The sequence below is a fragment of the Oncorhynchus keta genome, chromosome 11 (genome assembly GCF_023373465.1).
Source record: "Oncorhynchus keta strain PuntledgeMale-10-30-2019 chromosome 11, Oket_V2, whole genome shotgun sequence".
Lineage (NCBI taxonomy): Eukaryota > Metazoa > Chordata > Actinopteri > Salmoniformes > Salmonidae > Oncorhynchus > Oncorhynchus keta.
The window spans coordinates 25,015,574-25,030,548 of NC_068431.1; the positions used below are offsets into that span (position 1 = coordinate 25,015,574).

General features: G+C 43.5%; 1 protein-coding gene across 2 annotated transcripts in view; it reads left to right on the forward strand.

Annotated features, from left to right (window-relative positions):
• The window catches only part of ncapd3 (non-SMC condensin II complex, subunit D3), a 35,374-nt gene that overhangs the window by 16,661 nt on the left and 3,738 nt on the right, over nt 1-14,975 (forward strand). For both annotated transcript variants that reach the window (XM_035780025.2, XM_052529793.1), the window contains exons 15-30: nt 1,840-1,974; nt 2,310-2,530; nt 2,783-2,974; nt 3,275-3,372; nt 4,179-4,288; nt 4,398-4,505; nt 4,663-4,777; nt 4,980-5,075; nt 5,342-5,580; nt 5,863-5,942; nt 6,058-6,195; nt 7,856-7,989; nt 8,155-8,360; nt 8,699-8,809; nt 12,003-12,164; nt 12,513-12,628. In XM_035780025.2, coding sequence (XP_035635918.1) covers nt 1,840-1,974; nt 2,310-2,530; nt 2,783-2,974; nt 3,275-3,372; nt 4,179-4,288; nt 4,398-4,505; nt 4,663-4,777; nt 4,980-5,075; nt 5,342-5,580; nt 5,863-5,942; nt 6,058-6,195; nt 7,856-7,989; nt 8,155-8,360; nt 8,699-8,809; nt 12,003-12,164; nt 12,513-12,628 — 2,261 coding nt within the window. The remainder of the gene's footprint in view (nt 1-1,839; nt 1,975-2,309; nt 2,531-2,782; nt 2,975-3,274; nt 3,373-4,178; nt 4,289-4,397; nt 4,506-4,662; nt 4,778-4,979; nt 5,076-5,341; nt 5,581-5,862; nt 5,943-6,057; nt 6,196-7,855; nt 7,990-8,154; nt 8,361-8,698; nt 8,810-12,002; nt 12,165-12,512; nt 12,629-14,975) is intronic.

A 14,975-nucleotide genomic window follows, 5' to 3' on the forward strand; every position in this document is an offset into this window, starting at 1 on the left:
AAATGCAAAGTGAGTGAGCTGAAAAAAAATCTACATCAAATCAATATTTGATGTGACCACCCTTTGCCTTCAAAAGAGCATCAATTCTTATAGGTACACTTGCACATGTTTCTTGAAGCAACTCTGCTTGTAGGTTGGCCCAAACGTCTTGGAGAACTAACTACAGTTCTTCTGTGGATTTAGGCAGCCTCGGGTGCTCTCTTCATGCAAACCCAGACAGACTCGATGATGTTGAGATCAGGGCTCTGTGGGAGCCATACCATCACTTCCAGGACTCCTTGTTCTTCTTTACGCTGAAGATAGTTCTTAATGACTTTAGCTGTATGTTTGGGGTCGTTGTCAAGCTGGAGAATACATTTTGGGCACATCAGATGCCTCCCTGATGGTATTGTGTAATGCGTATCTATCTGTATTTCTCAGCATTGAGGAGCCTATTAATTCTGACAAAATCCCCAACTCCATTTGCAGAAATGCAGCCCCAAACTTGCATGAAGCCTCCAACATGCTTCAATGTTTCCTTCAGACACTCATTCGTGTACCACTCTCCAGCCCTTCGGTGAAGAAACAGCCAAATATTTCACAAGTCCAGAGCACCTGCTGCCCTTTTTCTGCGCCCCAGTTCCTGTGTTTTTGTGCATAGTTGAGTCGCCTGGACTTGTTTCCATGTTGGAGGTATGGCTTTTTGGCCGCAAGTCTTCCATGAAGGCCACATCTGACCAGACTTCTCCGGACAGTAGATGGGTGTACCAGGGTCCCACTGCTGTTTTCTGCCAATTCTGAGCTGATGGCACTGCCTGACATCTTCCGGTTGCGAAAGGAAGTAAGCATGATGTGTCTCATCTGCTGCAGTAAGCTCCTTGGCCGACCACTGCGTTTACGATCCTCAACGTGGCCCGTTTCTTTGTGCTGCTTCAAAAGAGTTTGGACAGCACATCTGGAAGAGACCTTGCTGATGCAGTACAACTACCTTGTGTCTTGTTGCTGTGCTCAGTCTTGCCATGGTGTATGACTTTTGACAGTAAACTGCCTTCAGCAACCTCGCCTTGTTAGCTGAGTTTGGCTGTTCCTCACCCAGTTTTATTCATCCTACACAGCTGTTTCAGTTAATGATTGTGTTTCAACCTACATATTGAATTTGAATTTATACCTGTTTGGTGTAATTGTTTAATCATACACCTGACTATATGCCTACAAAATCCCTGACTTTGCAAGTGTACCTACAATAATTGATGCTGTTTTGAAGGCAAAGGGTGGTCAAACCAAATATGGATTTGAATGAGATTTTTCTTCTGTTCACTCACTTTGCATTTAGTTAATTGATAAATATAATCATTCTTACTTTACAGCATTTTTTCACACCTGCCTAAAACTTTTGCACAGTACTGTATATGGAAGTAGTTTAGTACCTAAAAAGAAAAGTGGTTAAATATGTCAAAAATAAATAATAAATGCATTTCCTGACCTTTCTTATCTCAGATATAGGACAGGCACCTCAAAACAAACTTCCTTCTCGAATTTTGGGGGGACAGTTTTTCCATGTGTGACCTTGTTATTCAATGTGTTTCTATGGGCAACTGGCAGTAAGACCAAATTCAATGTTTAATCAAATAATAAATGCCTAAAGGGGTCCTAGCATTCAAAATGAAGTATCTAATTGATTCTTTGTATGTCCATTCCATATGTTAGCTTAATAGGAACCCCGCCCCCCAAATGGTTCAAACACAGATTGTGGAATGCACATTTCTGGCTTGTTACTCATTCTACCTGCTGGGGCAATATAAGGTGTGTGAATACGACCAACCCGCTCTTTAAAATCTCACTCACCCTCATTGTGTCCAGGCGATGATGGGCCTACTGAAGCACAACGTGATCATGCTCAGTGAGGGGAATTTGACTGTGCTGTCGGAACGCACCCGTGACCCTGCCCTGTCTGTCAAGAAGAAGTGCCTGCAGTGCCTCATGGATCTCCTCGCTGTGAGTAGCTAGCTCGGTCTGTCTGGGTGGCACTGCTCACTGCCTCTCCTTCTACTACCCTCTAGTCCAGGGTACTGTTGAGGGTACTTGAGGACTGGAGTTGGGAAACACTGCCCTAGTCTAGTTGAGCTTCTACCATATTGTTCATGAGCAGATCAACACTTCCATCCTATTCACCTATGGAGTTTCCATGGTCCAGGAAACCGGCTCATAAGGTCTAGGAGCCTTGTAGATCTCTGGCCTGTATTGTCAACTTCAGTCATTCACAAGCACACTCTTTTCTTTCCTCCATATGTTTCTCATATCTCTGTGCCTGGGGCTAACCCTCTATTCAGGCCCACCCAGAGAACAGCCTGGTACAGAAGGCGTGGCTGCGGGGCGTGGTGCCGGCCGTGGTGGACGCAGAGAGCTCGGTCCAGGAGAAAGCCCTGGAGTGCCTAGAGCAGACCATCCTCAGCCAGGTGAAGAGCCACGGCTCCTACAGCTACAGGGATGCCCAGCAGACACTGACCTGGGACCTGCTGGGCCTGCTGTGTGACCACTGCCAAGACCTTGGGTAGGTGCACATTCATGCTGCTTTCAGAGACTTCATGTTAATTAAGGGGGGGGTGCTATTCAGCCAAAAGTGGTCTGCTAAATGTCCAGAAATAATTTAATTGGACAGAAGTGAGGAACACCTCCCAACAGCCAATATTATACTAAATATGTATGAATCGTATTCAAACAAAAATTTGACCTAAACAATTAACTTCCATAGTGTAAGTGGGGACCAAAAAAAAATGTAAACCTTTGCGTTCCTCCTCTACAGCCGGTACTTCAGCAGGGCCTTCACGGTGTGGTCCAAGCAGAACAAATTCACTGCAGCCTTCATCAACAACCTCATCTCTCACACGGAGGCAGAGCACGCGGCCGGGGCGTGGCTGGTGCTCTCCAAAGTGGCCAGCTCCTGCCCCCGACTCGACTACGGAAAGATCTTGGACGCCTGGGACGACCTGGTCAGGTCAGTGTAGATCAGACTATTGATAAATATCTTACAGTATTTATTTTTTTGTAAATAACTGTATCCGGCCCGCTCTCTGGCCTTGTCTTAATACTAAGGCAATGCTTCCTTTCTTCCTCCGTTCCTTTAAGTGTTTCCTGACCTTAGACAACGTGATTGGTGAAAGCAGAGGTTTCACATGGCTTTCACCAGTCCAGTCACTACAGACTGGTCATTACGTCAAGAAAGGGACGCTGCGTATTTTCAAACAGCCCATCTTCTGTGCTTGTCAAATATTTTACTGAATGTTTTATTTTCTAGGTCAAAGAACGTCACAGTGACAACATCCTGCCATATCCTGTGCGTGATCGGTGACATTGGCGAGCATCTGAACGAAGACACCAAGAGCAGGATTGTCGGTGGGTGTCCAAGTTGCTTTGAATTGGATGACACAGGATGAGTTGTCAAGATGGCTCCTTCCAAGGCATAAAATTAACACCTACCAAATGTTTCTAGAGTTAGCTATAGCGAAGAATGTGTATTTCACCAGCCACGTGGTTTCGTATCTGCTAATTGTACAAAGAAATATGCATCCTATATCTTGCCTCAAGCAGCAGGAGGAGAGGAGCCGTGCATACTGAGTGAAGTGCTGAATTATTTAGTTTTGGAGGTGCTGCGCACAAGCATAAAAGTTTGTCTAATTTACTCAAGTTAACAAATTGAGACTTTGTCCTCGTGTTTCTTGGCTATTTACATTGTTTTGTTCACAAGCTCGGTTGTTTTTCAATGTTAGTTTGAGTCTGCTGCTTCAGTGAAGAGATGCCCTAGTCAGAACCCAAATCTCTCATATGACTGGAGTGGCCCTGTTACTATGGTAACAACCTGTTCTTAAAGGGGCAGCTGAATATTTTGTCTCTGTTATTTTGGTTAAACTGGAATGAAATTTAGCAATATACCACATTAATTCTTACTATTACATTTTGGCTGGTAAAGAAATCTGAGTGGCTGGTAGATTTATTTGATGTAAAATAAAAAATAAAATGTAGGCCCCGTTTCCCTCCCCTCTATTGTAGGAGTTTTTCTTGATTGGCAGAAATTCTGTGCCCTTGACTATAACTAGGGTCCAGATTTATTCCTGGTCGTCTCATGTGGTCTGGAAATAGCCCTGACCCTAGCTATCCTTCTTGTTTGTGAATCTAACTTATTTTATATTTTTTAATGGCAGAGGACATTATTACCTGGCTGAAGAGCTTTGAAATGCCTCTGGAGGTGATCAGTGCCAGTGTGGAGACTCTGTGTCGACTGGGCAAGGCAGAGGCAGTCAGTGACACACAGGTAGTTTTTGTGTGCGAGCCTCAAATATTAGAATAAATCCCAGTAACTCACTTCCCAACTTTTAATGTGGACTGTGTTCGCTAACCAGAAGTTAAATTATTCTTTGCAGACATTCCTTAACCAACACTGTGGAGAACTAGTCTCGGTCTGTGAGGCGTATCTTTCCGGCGTCATCCTGAATGAAAACGGAGCACAGAATTTGAATGAGGATTTGGTGGTGAGAGAAATGAACATATTAACAGAATCACTCATTGACAGGTCCTTTGAATACTATTGCAAAGCAAGTGTAAACTGGATCTTTTGTGTATTAATTGGGCTTCATTGAGGTCATCTTGCCCATCCATCTACCTACTCAATTTTTTCCCCCCGGCCAGGTAAAGCACCTGTACACACTAGGTGTGGCGTCGCTGCATTGTCCCTCCAAAGTGGGCAAGCGCATTGTGCTCCTGGTCCAGTCTGTCCTCACCTCCAGTGTGGAACAACAGTCAGGTATTTTAATACATTATTCAGAGAATATTAGAATGTTATGGAGCTCTTAAGTGGTACAGGGGGGAAAAACCTTTTTGTAAAATCAGCTGTTCAGTATCTTTGGTCACGTTAATTTTATCAGTCTTATGCATTGTTCTTCTGGTCCATTCACAGCTATGTCGAATGTTTTTTTTTCTACTATACATGTTTTGTGTTCTAACAGAGGGGTCAGAGGAACTGGCCTGCTCCCAGCCTCTGTCTCAGTTTAAGGCTTCCTCCATGCCCAGCAGTGTCCGGGCTCATGCTGTCATCACTCTAGGTATGACCTCACCTCAGACCACTTTCCTGGAAATGAATGTATTTTTGGCTGAGACACTGTCCAGAAACAACCCCTCGCCCCTACACCATTGTGCTATAGATAGATATATGGTAGTGGAGTTGGGCCCTGAGTGCACACACACAATGTTTTTAGAATTGTATAACTGCCTTAATTTTGCTGGACCCCAGGAAGAGTAGCATACCATAAGCACTCTGCTCCAAAAATTAATGGATCGCGAACTCTCCACCCCTCCCGTCTCCCTCCAGGTAAGCTGTGCCTGCAGCACGAGGAGCTGACCCGCAAATACCTGCCGGCATTCGCCCGCGAACTGGAACTGTGCAGTGAGTTGGCGGTGCGCAGCAACGTGGTTGTGGTCATGTGTGACCTGTGCGTGCGCTACACCAACATGGTTGACCGCTACGTTCCCAACGTGTCGGCCTGTCTCCGCGATAAGGAGCCGCTCATCCGCAAGCAGACCCTCACCATGCTCACTAACCTGCTGCAGGTAGGACTCAAACGATAGACGGCGCCCTCTGCTGTACCGGTTGTGGCCAGAGGACAATAAACTGACAGAAAATTAAGTGTTACTATGGCTTGATTGATTTAAAATGTATCAATCTTCTTAAACGACTATGCCCTCTTAAGTGTTATTCTCAGTCGCTGTAATCCTGGAATTATATATACTTGTTATTCCTGAATTCAGCTTGCTAAAGCCACAATGTAAATGTTTTTTTCCAATAAACCTGTCACTGGCAGGAAGAGGGTAAAGAATTGTTGCTGTTTGTAGGAAGAGTTTGTCAAATGGAAGGGCTCGCTGTTCTTCCGTTTCATTGCAGTGCTGGTGGATTCTGACCCTACCATTGCTAGGTAAGTGGTGATCATTATGTACGCTGTCACCAGTTCCAATGCACTCAGTACAAAAGGCAAAAAATGAACATAACTGAGGGAACTAGTAAATTAATCACAGTTATTTCCATTCCAGTCTGTGTGAGTACTGCCTGGTTCACCTCCTGCTCAAGAAGAACCCAGTGATGTTCTCACAGCACTTCATTGAGTGCATCTTCCACTTCAACTCCTATGAGAAACACAAGACCTACAACAAATTCCCTCAAGCGGCCAGGTACAATTCTGCTCCTATTTTTGGCTAAAAGTAGTTTTATATTTGCTACCAATTGCTTTCTGAAACGTCCTCTCAATTAACTGTTTATTTTCAGCAAACTTAACTTGTAAATATTTTTAGGAACATAACAGGATTCAACAACTGAGACATAAACTGAACAAGTTCCACAGAAGTGACTAACAGAAATGGAATAATGTGTCCCTCAACAAAGTTGGGCAAAATCAAAAGTAACAGTCAGTATCTGGTGTGGCCACCAGCTGCTTTAAGTACTGCAGTGCATTTCCTCCTCGTGGACTGCACCAGATTTGCCAGTTATTGCTGTGAGATTTTACCCAACTCTTCCACCAAGGCACCTGCAAGTTCCCAGACATTTCTGGGGGGAATGGCCCTAGCCCTCACCCTCTGATCCAACAGGTCCCAGACGTGTTAATGGGTTTGAGATCCGTGCTCTTCGCTGGCCATGGCAGAACACTGACATTCCTATCTTGCAGGAAATCACGCATAGAATGAGCAGTATGGCTGGTGGCATTGTCACGCTGGAGGGTCATGTAAGGATGAGCCGGCAGGAAGGATACCACATGAGGGAGGAGGATGTCTTCCCTGTAAAGCACAGCATTGAGATTGCCTGCAATGACATCAAGCTCAGTCCGATGATTCTGTGACATACCGCCCCAGACCATGACGGACCCTCCACCTCCAAACTGATCCTGTTCCAGAGAACAGGCCTCGGTGTAACGCTCATTCCTTCGGCGATAAATGCGAATCCGACCATCTCCCCTGGTGAGACAAAACCACGACTTGTCAGTGAAGAGCACTTTTTGCCAGTCCTGTCTGGTCTAGCGGAGGTGGGTTTGTGCCCATAGGCGACGTTGTTGCCAGTGATGTCTGTTGAGGACCTTCCTTACAACAGGCCTACAAGCCCTTAGTCCAGCCTCTGTCCACAATAGGCTGAGAATCTGAGCACTGATGGAGGGATTGTGTGTTCCTGGTGTAACTCGGGCAGTTGTTGGCATCCTTTTCCTGTCCCGCAGGTGTGATGTTCGGATGTACCGATCCTGTGCCAGTGTTACACGTGGTCTGCCACGGCGAGGACGATCGGCTGTCAGTCCTGTCTCCCTGTAGCGCTGTCTTAGGCATCTTTGTACGGACATTGCAATAAAGGCCTCTAGTGTCCTTGCCTACTGTCTGTAAGCTGTTAGTGTCTTAACGACCGTTCCACAGGTGCATGTTCATTTAATTGTTTATGGTTCACTGAACTGGCATGGGAAACTGTTTAAACCCTTTACAATGAAGATCCTTTTTTTGCTGAGTTTACAAGGATGATGAGGACTATTCTAATTTGATGATTCTGAACTTGCACTCATGAGATATTGCTGATCAGCCACTCCGATGGTGAGATGGTCACAACAAGATTTTCACAGTAAAAAAATAACTTCTAATCAGTGGATGAGTAGTATGGGATTTTTTCTTTGCTGTTGTAGTGTAATTGTGAACTAGCTAGACTTTTGAACTGGCAATTCTATTTGAGCAATTGTGCGAAATGGAAATGTGTTACAATGGACTTACGGGTGTTATTCTATTCGATAGAAATTAAGTAGTTTGCCAGTCCCTAGTCAATGACAGGTTGGGAAACACTAGTAAATGTCTGTTTGTCCCCCAGTGAGAAGGCTAAGTTCTCCCTTAAAGGAGCCCAGAACAAAGAGAGGAGGTTCACGATCTATAGGTTCCTGCTGGTGCACTTCACAGACGCCCAGCGCTTTAACCTCACCATCAAGATCAGCCAGAACATCCTCGGTAAGCGCTCCAAGAAAACTGCTACATTTAAATTATATGTACTCTTCAAATATGTATTGGTGAGCGCTTATCGAATGTATGCACCTTTTGTCTCTCTCACTCATATGCTTTCTTTGCCTCTCTCGCTCTTTCGCTGTGTCTCTGCCTCCACCCCATTCCCTTCAGCGTGCTTCGTGGACGGGGAGCTGCCTCTGGATGGTGACGGGGCGGCAGTGTTGGCTGAGACATTTGGTATCCTCAGCCTCAAGGAGATCAAGCTGTCAGCACTGAGCGGAGCGGCGGGGGCTGGTGGTGACGAGCCGCAGGAGGACGAGCAGATGGCCATGGCCAAGGCCGTCATGCAGGTGGCTCAGAAGAAGGTGGTCTCACAGGTATGTTGAGCTTTGAATAATGGTGGCGGTAGTAGTAATAATTAATTATGACAATTTTAGTATAATGAAAAGGGGGGCCAGGACTCAGATTTGGTTGCAATTTAAGCTTTCTTTAATTATTTTATATGCAACACGTCTTAATAGGACACACAATTTTGTATTCTAAAACAAGTAGTAGTAATGATAATATTACTATTTAGCAGTCATTTATATCCAAAGTGACTTACATGTTTATTGTATTTGTCCAGCATTACTTAAATCAACGAATGTTGTGTTCCAAGCCACTAGAGGGGGCCAACAGCTAACTAACAAACCTCTGTTCATCCATCCACCCACAGGTCCAGAAGAAAGTGTTCATCGAGAGCATGATTCCCATCATCATTAATCTGAAGAGCATGCTGGAACAGAAGCGCTCGCCAGTCCTGAAGGACCTCATGGGCTACCTCCAGGTAAGGCAGAGAGGGAACACGGCCATCATCATGACATCGTCATCCATTGTTAAGTATAATGTATGATAGCGAAATTAGAAAAAAATGTCAAATATATTAAAACAACCTAGAAATTTTGAAAATACATTAAAAGAAAGAACTTAGGACTGAGCATGGGTTGCAGTTAAAAATGCATCCCATAACAATGTTTCTATCCACCAGGATAGTGAATACAGTGGAGTAGGGCTCTTCTGATTCCGACGCTACATTGGAGTCATTCAATGTTCCTTTTGATTAGCTGAGGTGATTTGGTCAAGTTTGAAACACTCTTATTTGGAAACATTTTCTTTGTTTTTCGAAACAGTTTTGGAAATCTTGAACACTCAACTTAACTGAGCCAATGTTTTGTGTTCTCGATGGAGTTTCCATTAGCTCAGGAAGTGTCATAGTTCAGGTAAATATGCAACTAGGGATGTTAATCGGTAAGCTACTGAAAAGACACATGACTGGTCATGCTTATTCGTCTATAGGTTAATTAGCATAATTTAGTGGAATTAAATCGGTGCGTGTATTTTGGGTAGTCGTCATGCATCTTATTTATCACGCATACAGAGCCTAGTTTGAGGAGCGGAATAGCTTATTGCCGCTGGTCACAGGGCAAGAGCAGCTCCTCAAAAAGCTGGTACTGGAGCGACATGTTCTTTTATAAGCACAGTCATTACACAACAAATAACGTGGAATTGCATTTAGAATTGTTAACTGTTTTGATGGCCATGATTTTAAAGAGCTATAATTTTCTTATTTCAACTCAAAGTTAAAGCACGCCTCCCATTAGTGTATAGGCGATAGTCAATGGTAGGCATGCTATCAGTGCGTCACCCATCACTTTGCAATGTGGATTTGAGGCAGTATCATTGTTTGAAACCTGAACATTTTATTTTACTTCAAACAATCAGTATAGGAAAAACATGCCCAACCACTATTGCCTCTGAATGTGACGCTTACCCCAAACGTTTGCAGCAAGGAGTCTGCCTGTGCTAGCAGTTAGCAAGCATGCAAACACAGGCCACCAAGGAGAGTACCATCTGTAGCTCTTCAACTTCAGAGAGGGACTCTGGTGCAGAACCTAACAATTTGCTCCCGCCTACCATAAAGCCATGTTGAAGCAGAGGCCGGTCACAGGGCTGTTGTAAACTAGAGAAGACAGACATTGGCTTTCATAACAAGTTTCTTTCATTGTCCAGAAGCTAAAGGCACAATCATAGTTATATTAGCAACCCATCCTAGTTGTTTCTAAAGGATTTTCATCTGTCACAAATGGAACCGCTCGCATTAAGTGCGCTGTTTAGACCAGTGTTTTTCTGCTAATTGCAGTTGCGTTTTCAATAATAGCTTTTCGACTTTAAGATGATAGGCTTTCTATTGTTGCATCTTGATGAAAAACATCCCACCCGTGTATGTATGCATGCATAGTATTTCCTATTGGTCACGTCATTTTACTGTTTGGAAACAATTTTGTTGACTGGTTAATGAGGGTCTGTTAGTCCTCAGCCAAATTTACTAAAATGTGCACCCTTATGTGCAACGCAAAACACCTCGTGGAAATCTGTGTTAACCTTTAGCGACGAGCAATCCCGTATCCGGGAGCGTAATCACAACCTCAAAAGCACATTACCATTTCCTATTCATGAAAATCGCAAATGAAATGAAATAAATATATTCAAACACAAGCTTAGCCTTTTGTTAACAACACTGTCATCTCAGATTTTCAAAATATGCGTTACAGCCAACACTAGACAAGCATTTGTGTAAGTTTAGCATGGCATAATGCTATGCTAGGCTGTGCTGGCAGCAGGCAACATTTTCACAAAAATAAGAAGCAACCAAATTAACTCATTTATTTACCTTTGAAGAACTTCAGATGCTTTTTCCCAAAAATAATATTTTTGTAGGCGAAAAACGTCACGTTTGTTCATCCTGCTTGGCTGAGAAATCGACAGAAAAATACTTCAACTATAATGCATTAGCATAACGCAACTTTTTCTATTCATGAAAATCGCAAATGAAATAAATATTGAAACACAAGCTTAGCCTTTTGTTAACAACACTGTCATCTCAGATTTTCAAAATATGCTTTTCAACCAAAGCTACACAAGCACTTGTGTAAGAGTATTTATAGCCTAGCATAGCATTAAGCCTAGCATTCAGCGGGCAACATTTTCACAAAAACAAGAAAAGCATTCAAATAAAATAATTTACCTTTGAAGAACTTCGGATGTTTTCAATGAGGAGGGAGACTCAGTTAGATAGCAAATGTTCATTTTTTCCCAAAAATATTATTTGTGTAGGAGAAATCGCTCTGTTTTGTTAATCACTTTTGCCTAAGAAAAAAACGAAAATTCATTCACTACAATGCCAAACTTTTTTCCAAATTAACTCCATAATATCGACAAACATGGCAAACGTTGTTTAGAATCATCCTCAAGGTGTTTTTCACATATCTATTCGATGATAAATCCTTCGTGGCAGTTGGGTTTCTCCTCAGTTGCAAACGGAAAAGTACTTGCAGCTGGAGATTACGCAATAATTGCAACGGAGGACACCAAGCGACCACCTGGTAAATGTAGTCTCTTAGGGTCAACCTTCCAATGATATGCCTACAAATACGTCACAATGCTGCAGACACCTTGGTGAAAACGTGGAAAAGGTAAGCTGACTCCTAGCTCCTCCACAGCCATATAAGGAGTCATTGCCATGAGGTGGTTTTTAAAAATGCGGCACTTCCTGATTGTATTTTTATCTGGGTTTTTTCTGTAACATCAGTTCTGTGGCACTCACAGACAATATCTTCGCAGTTTTGGAAACGTCAGGGTGTTTTCTTTCCAAAGCTGTCAATTATATGCATAGTCGAGCATCTTTTCGTGACAAAATATCTTGTTTAAAACGAACGTTTTTCATCCCAAAATTAAGAGCGCCCGCTATATCGAAGAAGTAAAAAAAAAAATGGGGTGTGGATATGAAGTTACCAAAAGCATATTGCACACTGATTATTAAGGGTTAGACAGGGTGTCGGGGCTGTTGGCACATTGGCTGCGCTGGAGTCAATGGTTCGAATGAAACCCAATGGCTGTATGGCCCTTGGGTTCTCAAGCTAGTCTGATCCTAGATCTGTTCCTAAGGCCAACTCCTAAGGGGATATAACACTTCTGTCTAGCTGACCATGCAGGACTACCGCAGTGAGGTGAAGGAGTTCTTTGCAGCGGACGAGCAGCTGGCGGTAGAAATGGAGTACAACCTGAAGATGTATGAGAAGGAGATGGAAGCCCAGATGGCCCACTGCTCCCTGGGAGGCGATGCTGCCTCTGGGGGCACACCGGTGAGCACTAGGCCTAGTAATGGAGGGAAGTCTTGTCTTTTTTAGATAGGTGTACTTTCTTACAACCATTACTCTTTGCTGCGAACAGCCTGGCTAGCAATCCATCAGGAGCCCTGCTGGCAATGAAGTAATTGCCCCTTGATGCCTAATTTCCACTTAAGTGGAAATCTCTCTGGCATTGATGTCAGTAGGTGAAAATTCTATTTAAGTGGAAATTAATTTTAAAAGTTACTATATCTGGCTGTAAAATAGAGAATATGAAGAAATGTCTGACTCAATGTCAATTGTCTAAATGTCTACAGGCTACATCCCATACATACTCTAATTGTCCCCCTCCCTGTCTCTCAGATCCTGGGCTCCCCTGCCCCTGCTTCTGCCCACAGGCTCCTCCAAACGGGCTTTGCCACGCCCCAGCCCGTCGGCCCCAGCCACCTGCTCACCCAAAGACTTTCCCAGTCAGAAAGGTACATCTTTTAGATACATATAAGAACAATGTTTTCATACTTACCTACTAGGATTTCTGTTAGGAAAATTGTTATTTATCGAGGATCGAACCCCAGGCTGTAGTGATGACGCAACACTGCGATGCAGTGCCTTAGACCGCTGCGCCACTCGGGAGGCGCATTTGATTATGTTTTTGATGGAATGTTGGGAGTGCTGCAGAGATGCGTCTCTCCAACAGCATCCTTGAGAGGCGCGCTGAGAATAGACGAGCTAAATATTTTGCCATATGGATGACATCTCTCTTTACTATAGACATACTACAGGGTTTCCATTAGGAAAATGTGGAGCTGGACATTTATGTACCTGATCCATATGCATTGGGTGCGTAACCTGATTAGGGTGTCCACGCACGGTGCAAATCACATTTAGAATATGGTCATTGATATTACTAGAACATGCAAGTTGTGGATGCAACGATGTGCGGTCCTTTCCGAATTCTGTTGTGTGCTTTGAACATGTTATAACTGTCCACATTTACTTTTCCTCAGCCAACAAGACCAGTAACAAACAGCAAAATCACTAGCCTATGTCAATCTACTATAGTTTAATAGTTTAAGTTTATGAGAAAGACATGGCCTATTGCAAACAGACTCTGGGACAGTTGTGAGACGACGGATCCCAAATTCATACAGCGAGTAGGCCTAGGCAACATGAGTCTGATGCAACAGCTCAAAACGTTTAGTTGATTAACTATTTCTTCACATTATAAGTGCAGCAGGCTACACATGAATGTTCATTCCATAATGCAAAAGGGCACTGCACATGCTAGTGGTTTCATGTGACCAATGAAATGATCTGTTAAAAATTTAGAAAGGGACGATCTAATGGTCTACCTTGAAGCAAGGTAAGACATGCGTCATGTGTACTAAAACGTTCAGGTTTCAAACAATTAAGTATGTTTTCAAAATGCATACTGACTTCGGCTCATTGCAAAGTGGTGTGTGACGCGCTGATAAAGCCTGCCTTCCGTTGCCTTTTGATACCGTGTTCAAAACAAATGGGAACTCAGTTGGGAACTGACTTCCAACTTCAGTGCGTTCAAGACAACTGGCGGGGAAAAACAAGCAAAAAACATCCAACTCGGGCTTCTTTCTAAATCTCCAACCTGAAGATCACTGAAGTCATTATTTGACCTCGATTTTTCAGAGTTCATAGTTGTCTTGAAAGCACCACAAGATGCTGCTGCAACAGCAACTCTTGCACTGTCAGACAGATTTTACACTCAAAGGCTCTATCTGTGAAAGACTGCTGTTACTTCCTAACGCAAACCCTGGCATACTCTAACTTTCATTTGACTTAAATTAAAAAGGCCTCCATCTTTGTAATCAACAGTAGCCCAAAGCGCCTCTCTCGTACACTCTCTCCTCACCAGTAGGGGCAGGCACGTAAGGCAGCACGCAACAGTCGGGGTGCATGATTTATTTTGTTGGCCAAAAGCCAGCAATTACCGGCTAACGGAAACCCTGCTACCTACCTATACTATGCATTTGAAAAGTATTCAGACCTTGACTTGTTCCATGTTTTGCAACGGTAGCCTTATTCTACATTGTATTAAATTCCATTTTTCCCTCATCAATCTACATAATACCCCATAATGACTAAACGAAAATAGGTTTTAAGAATTTTTTTGCAAATGTGTTAATTTATTTACATAAGTATTCAGGCCCTTTGCTATGAATTTCAAAATTGAGCTCAGGTGCATCCTGTTTCCATTGATCATCCTTGAGATGTTTCTACAACTTGATTAGAGTAAATTCAATAGATTGGACATGATTTGGAAAAGTGCACACCTGTCTATATAAGGTCCAACGGTTGACAGTGCATGTCAGCGCAAAACCAAGCCATGAGGTCGAAGGAATTGTCCGTAGAGCTCCAAGACAGGATTGTGGCGAAGCACAGATCTGGGGAATGGAAGCGAAAAGTGGTCTGGAACCACCAAAAGTTTGGAACCACCAAGACGCTTCCCAGAGCTGGCCGCCCGGCCGAACTGAGCAATCAAGGGATAAGAGCCTTGGTCAAGAAGGTGACCAGGAACCTGTTGGTCTCTTTGACAGAGCTCCAGAGTTCCTTTGTGGAGATTTATAAAAAAAATAAAAATAAAAAAAGATTCTCCCATCTCTGAAGCACTCCCCCAATCAGGCCTTTATGGTAGTGGCCAGACGAAAGCCAGTCTTCAGTAAGACACATGACAGCCCAGTTGGAGTTTGCCAAAAGGCACCCAAAGGAATCTCAGATCATGAGAAACAAGATTTTCTGGTCTGATGAAACCAAGATTGAACACTGGCCTGAATGCCAAGCATCACGTCT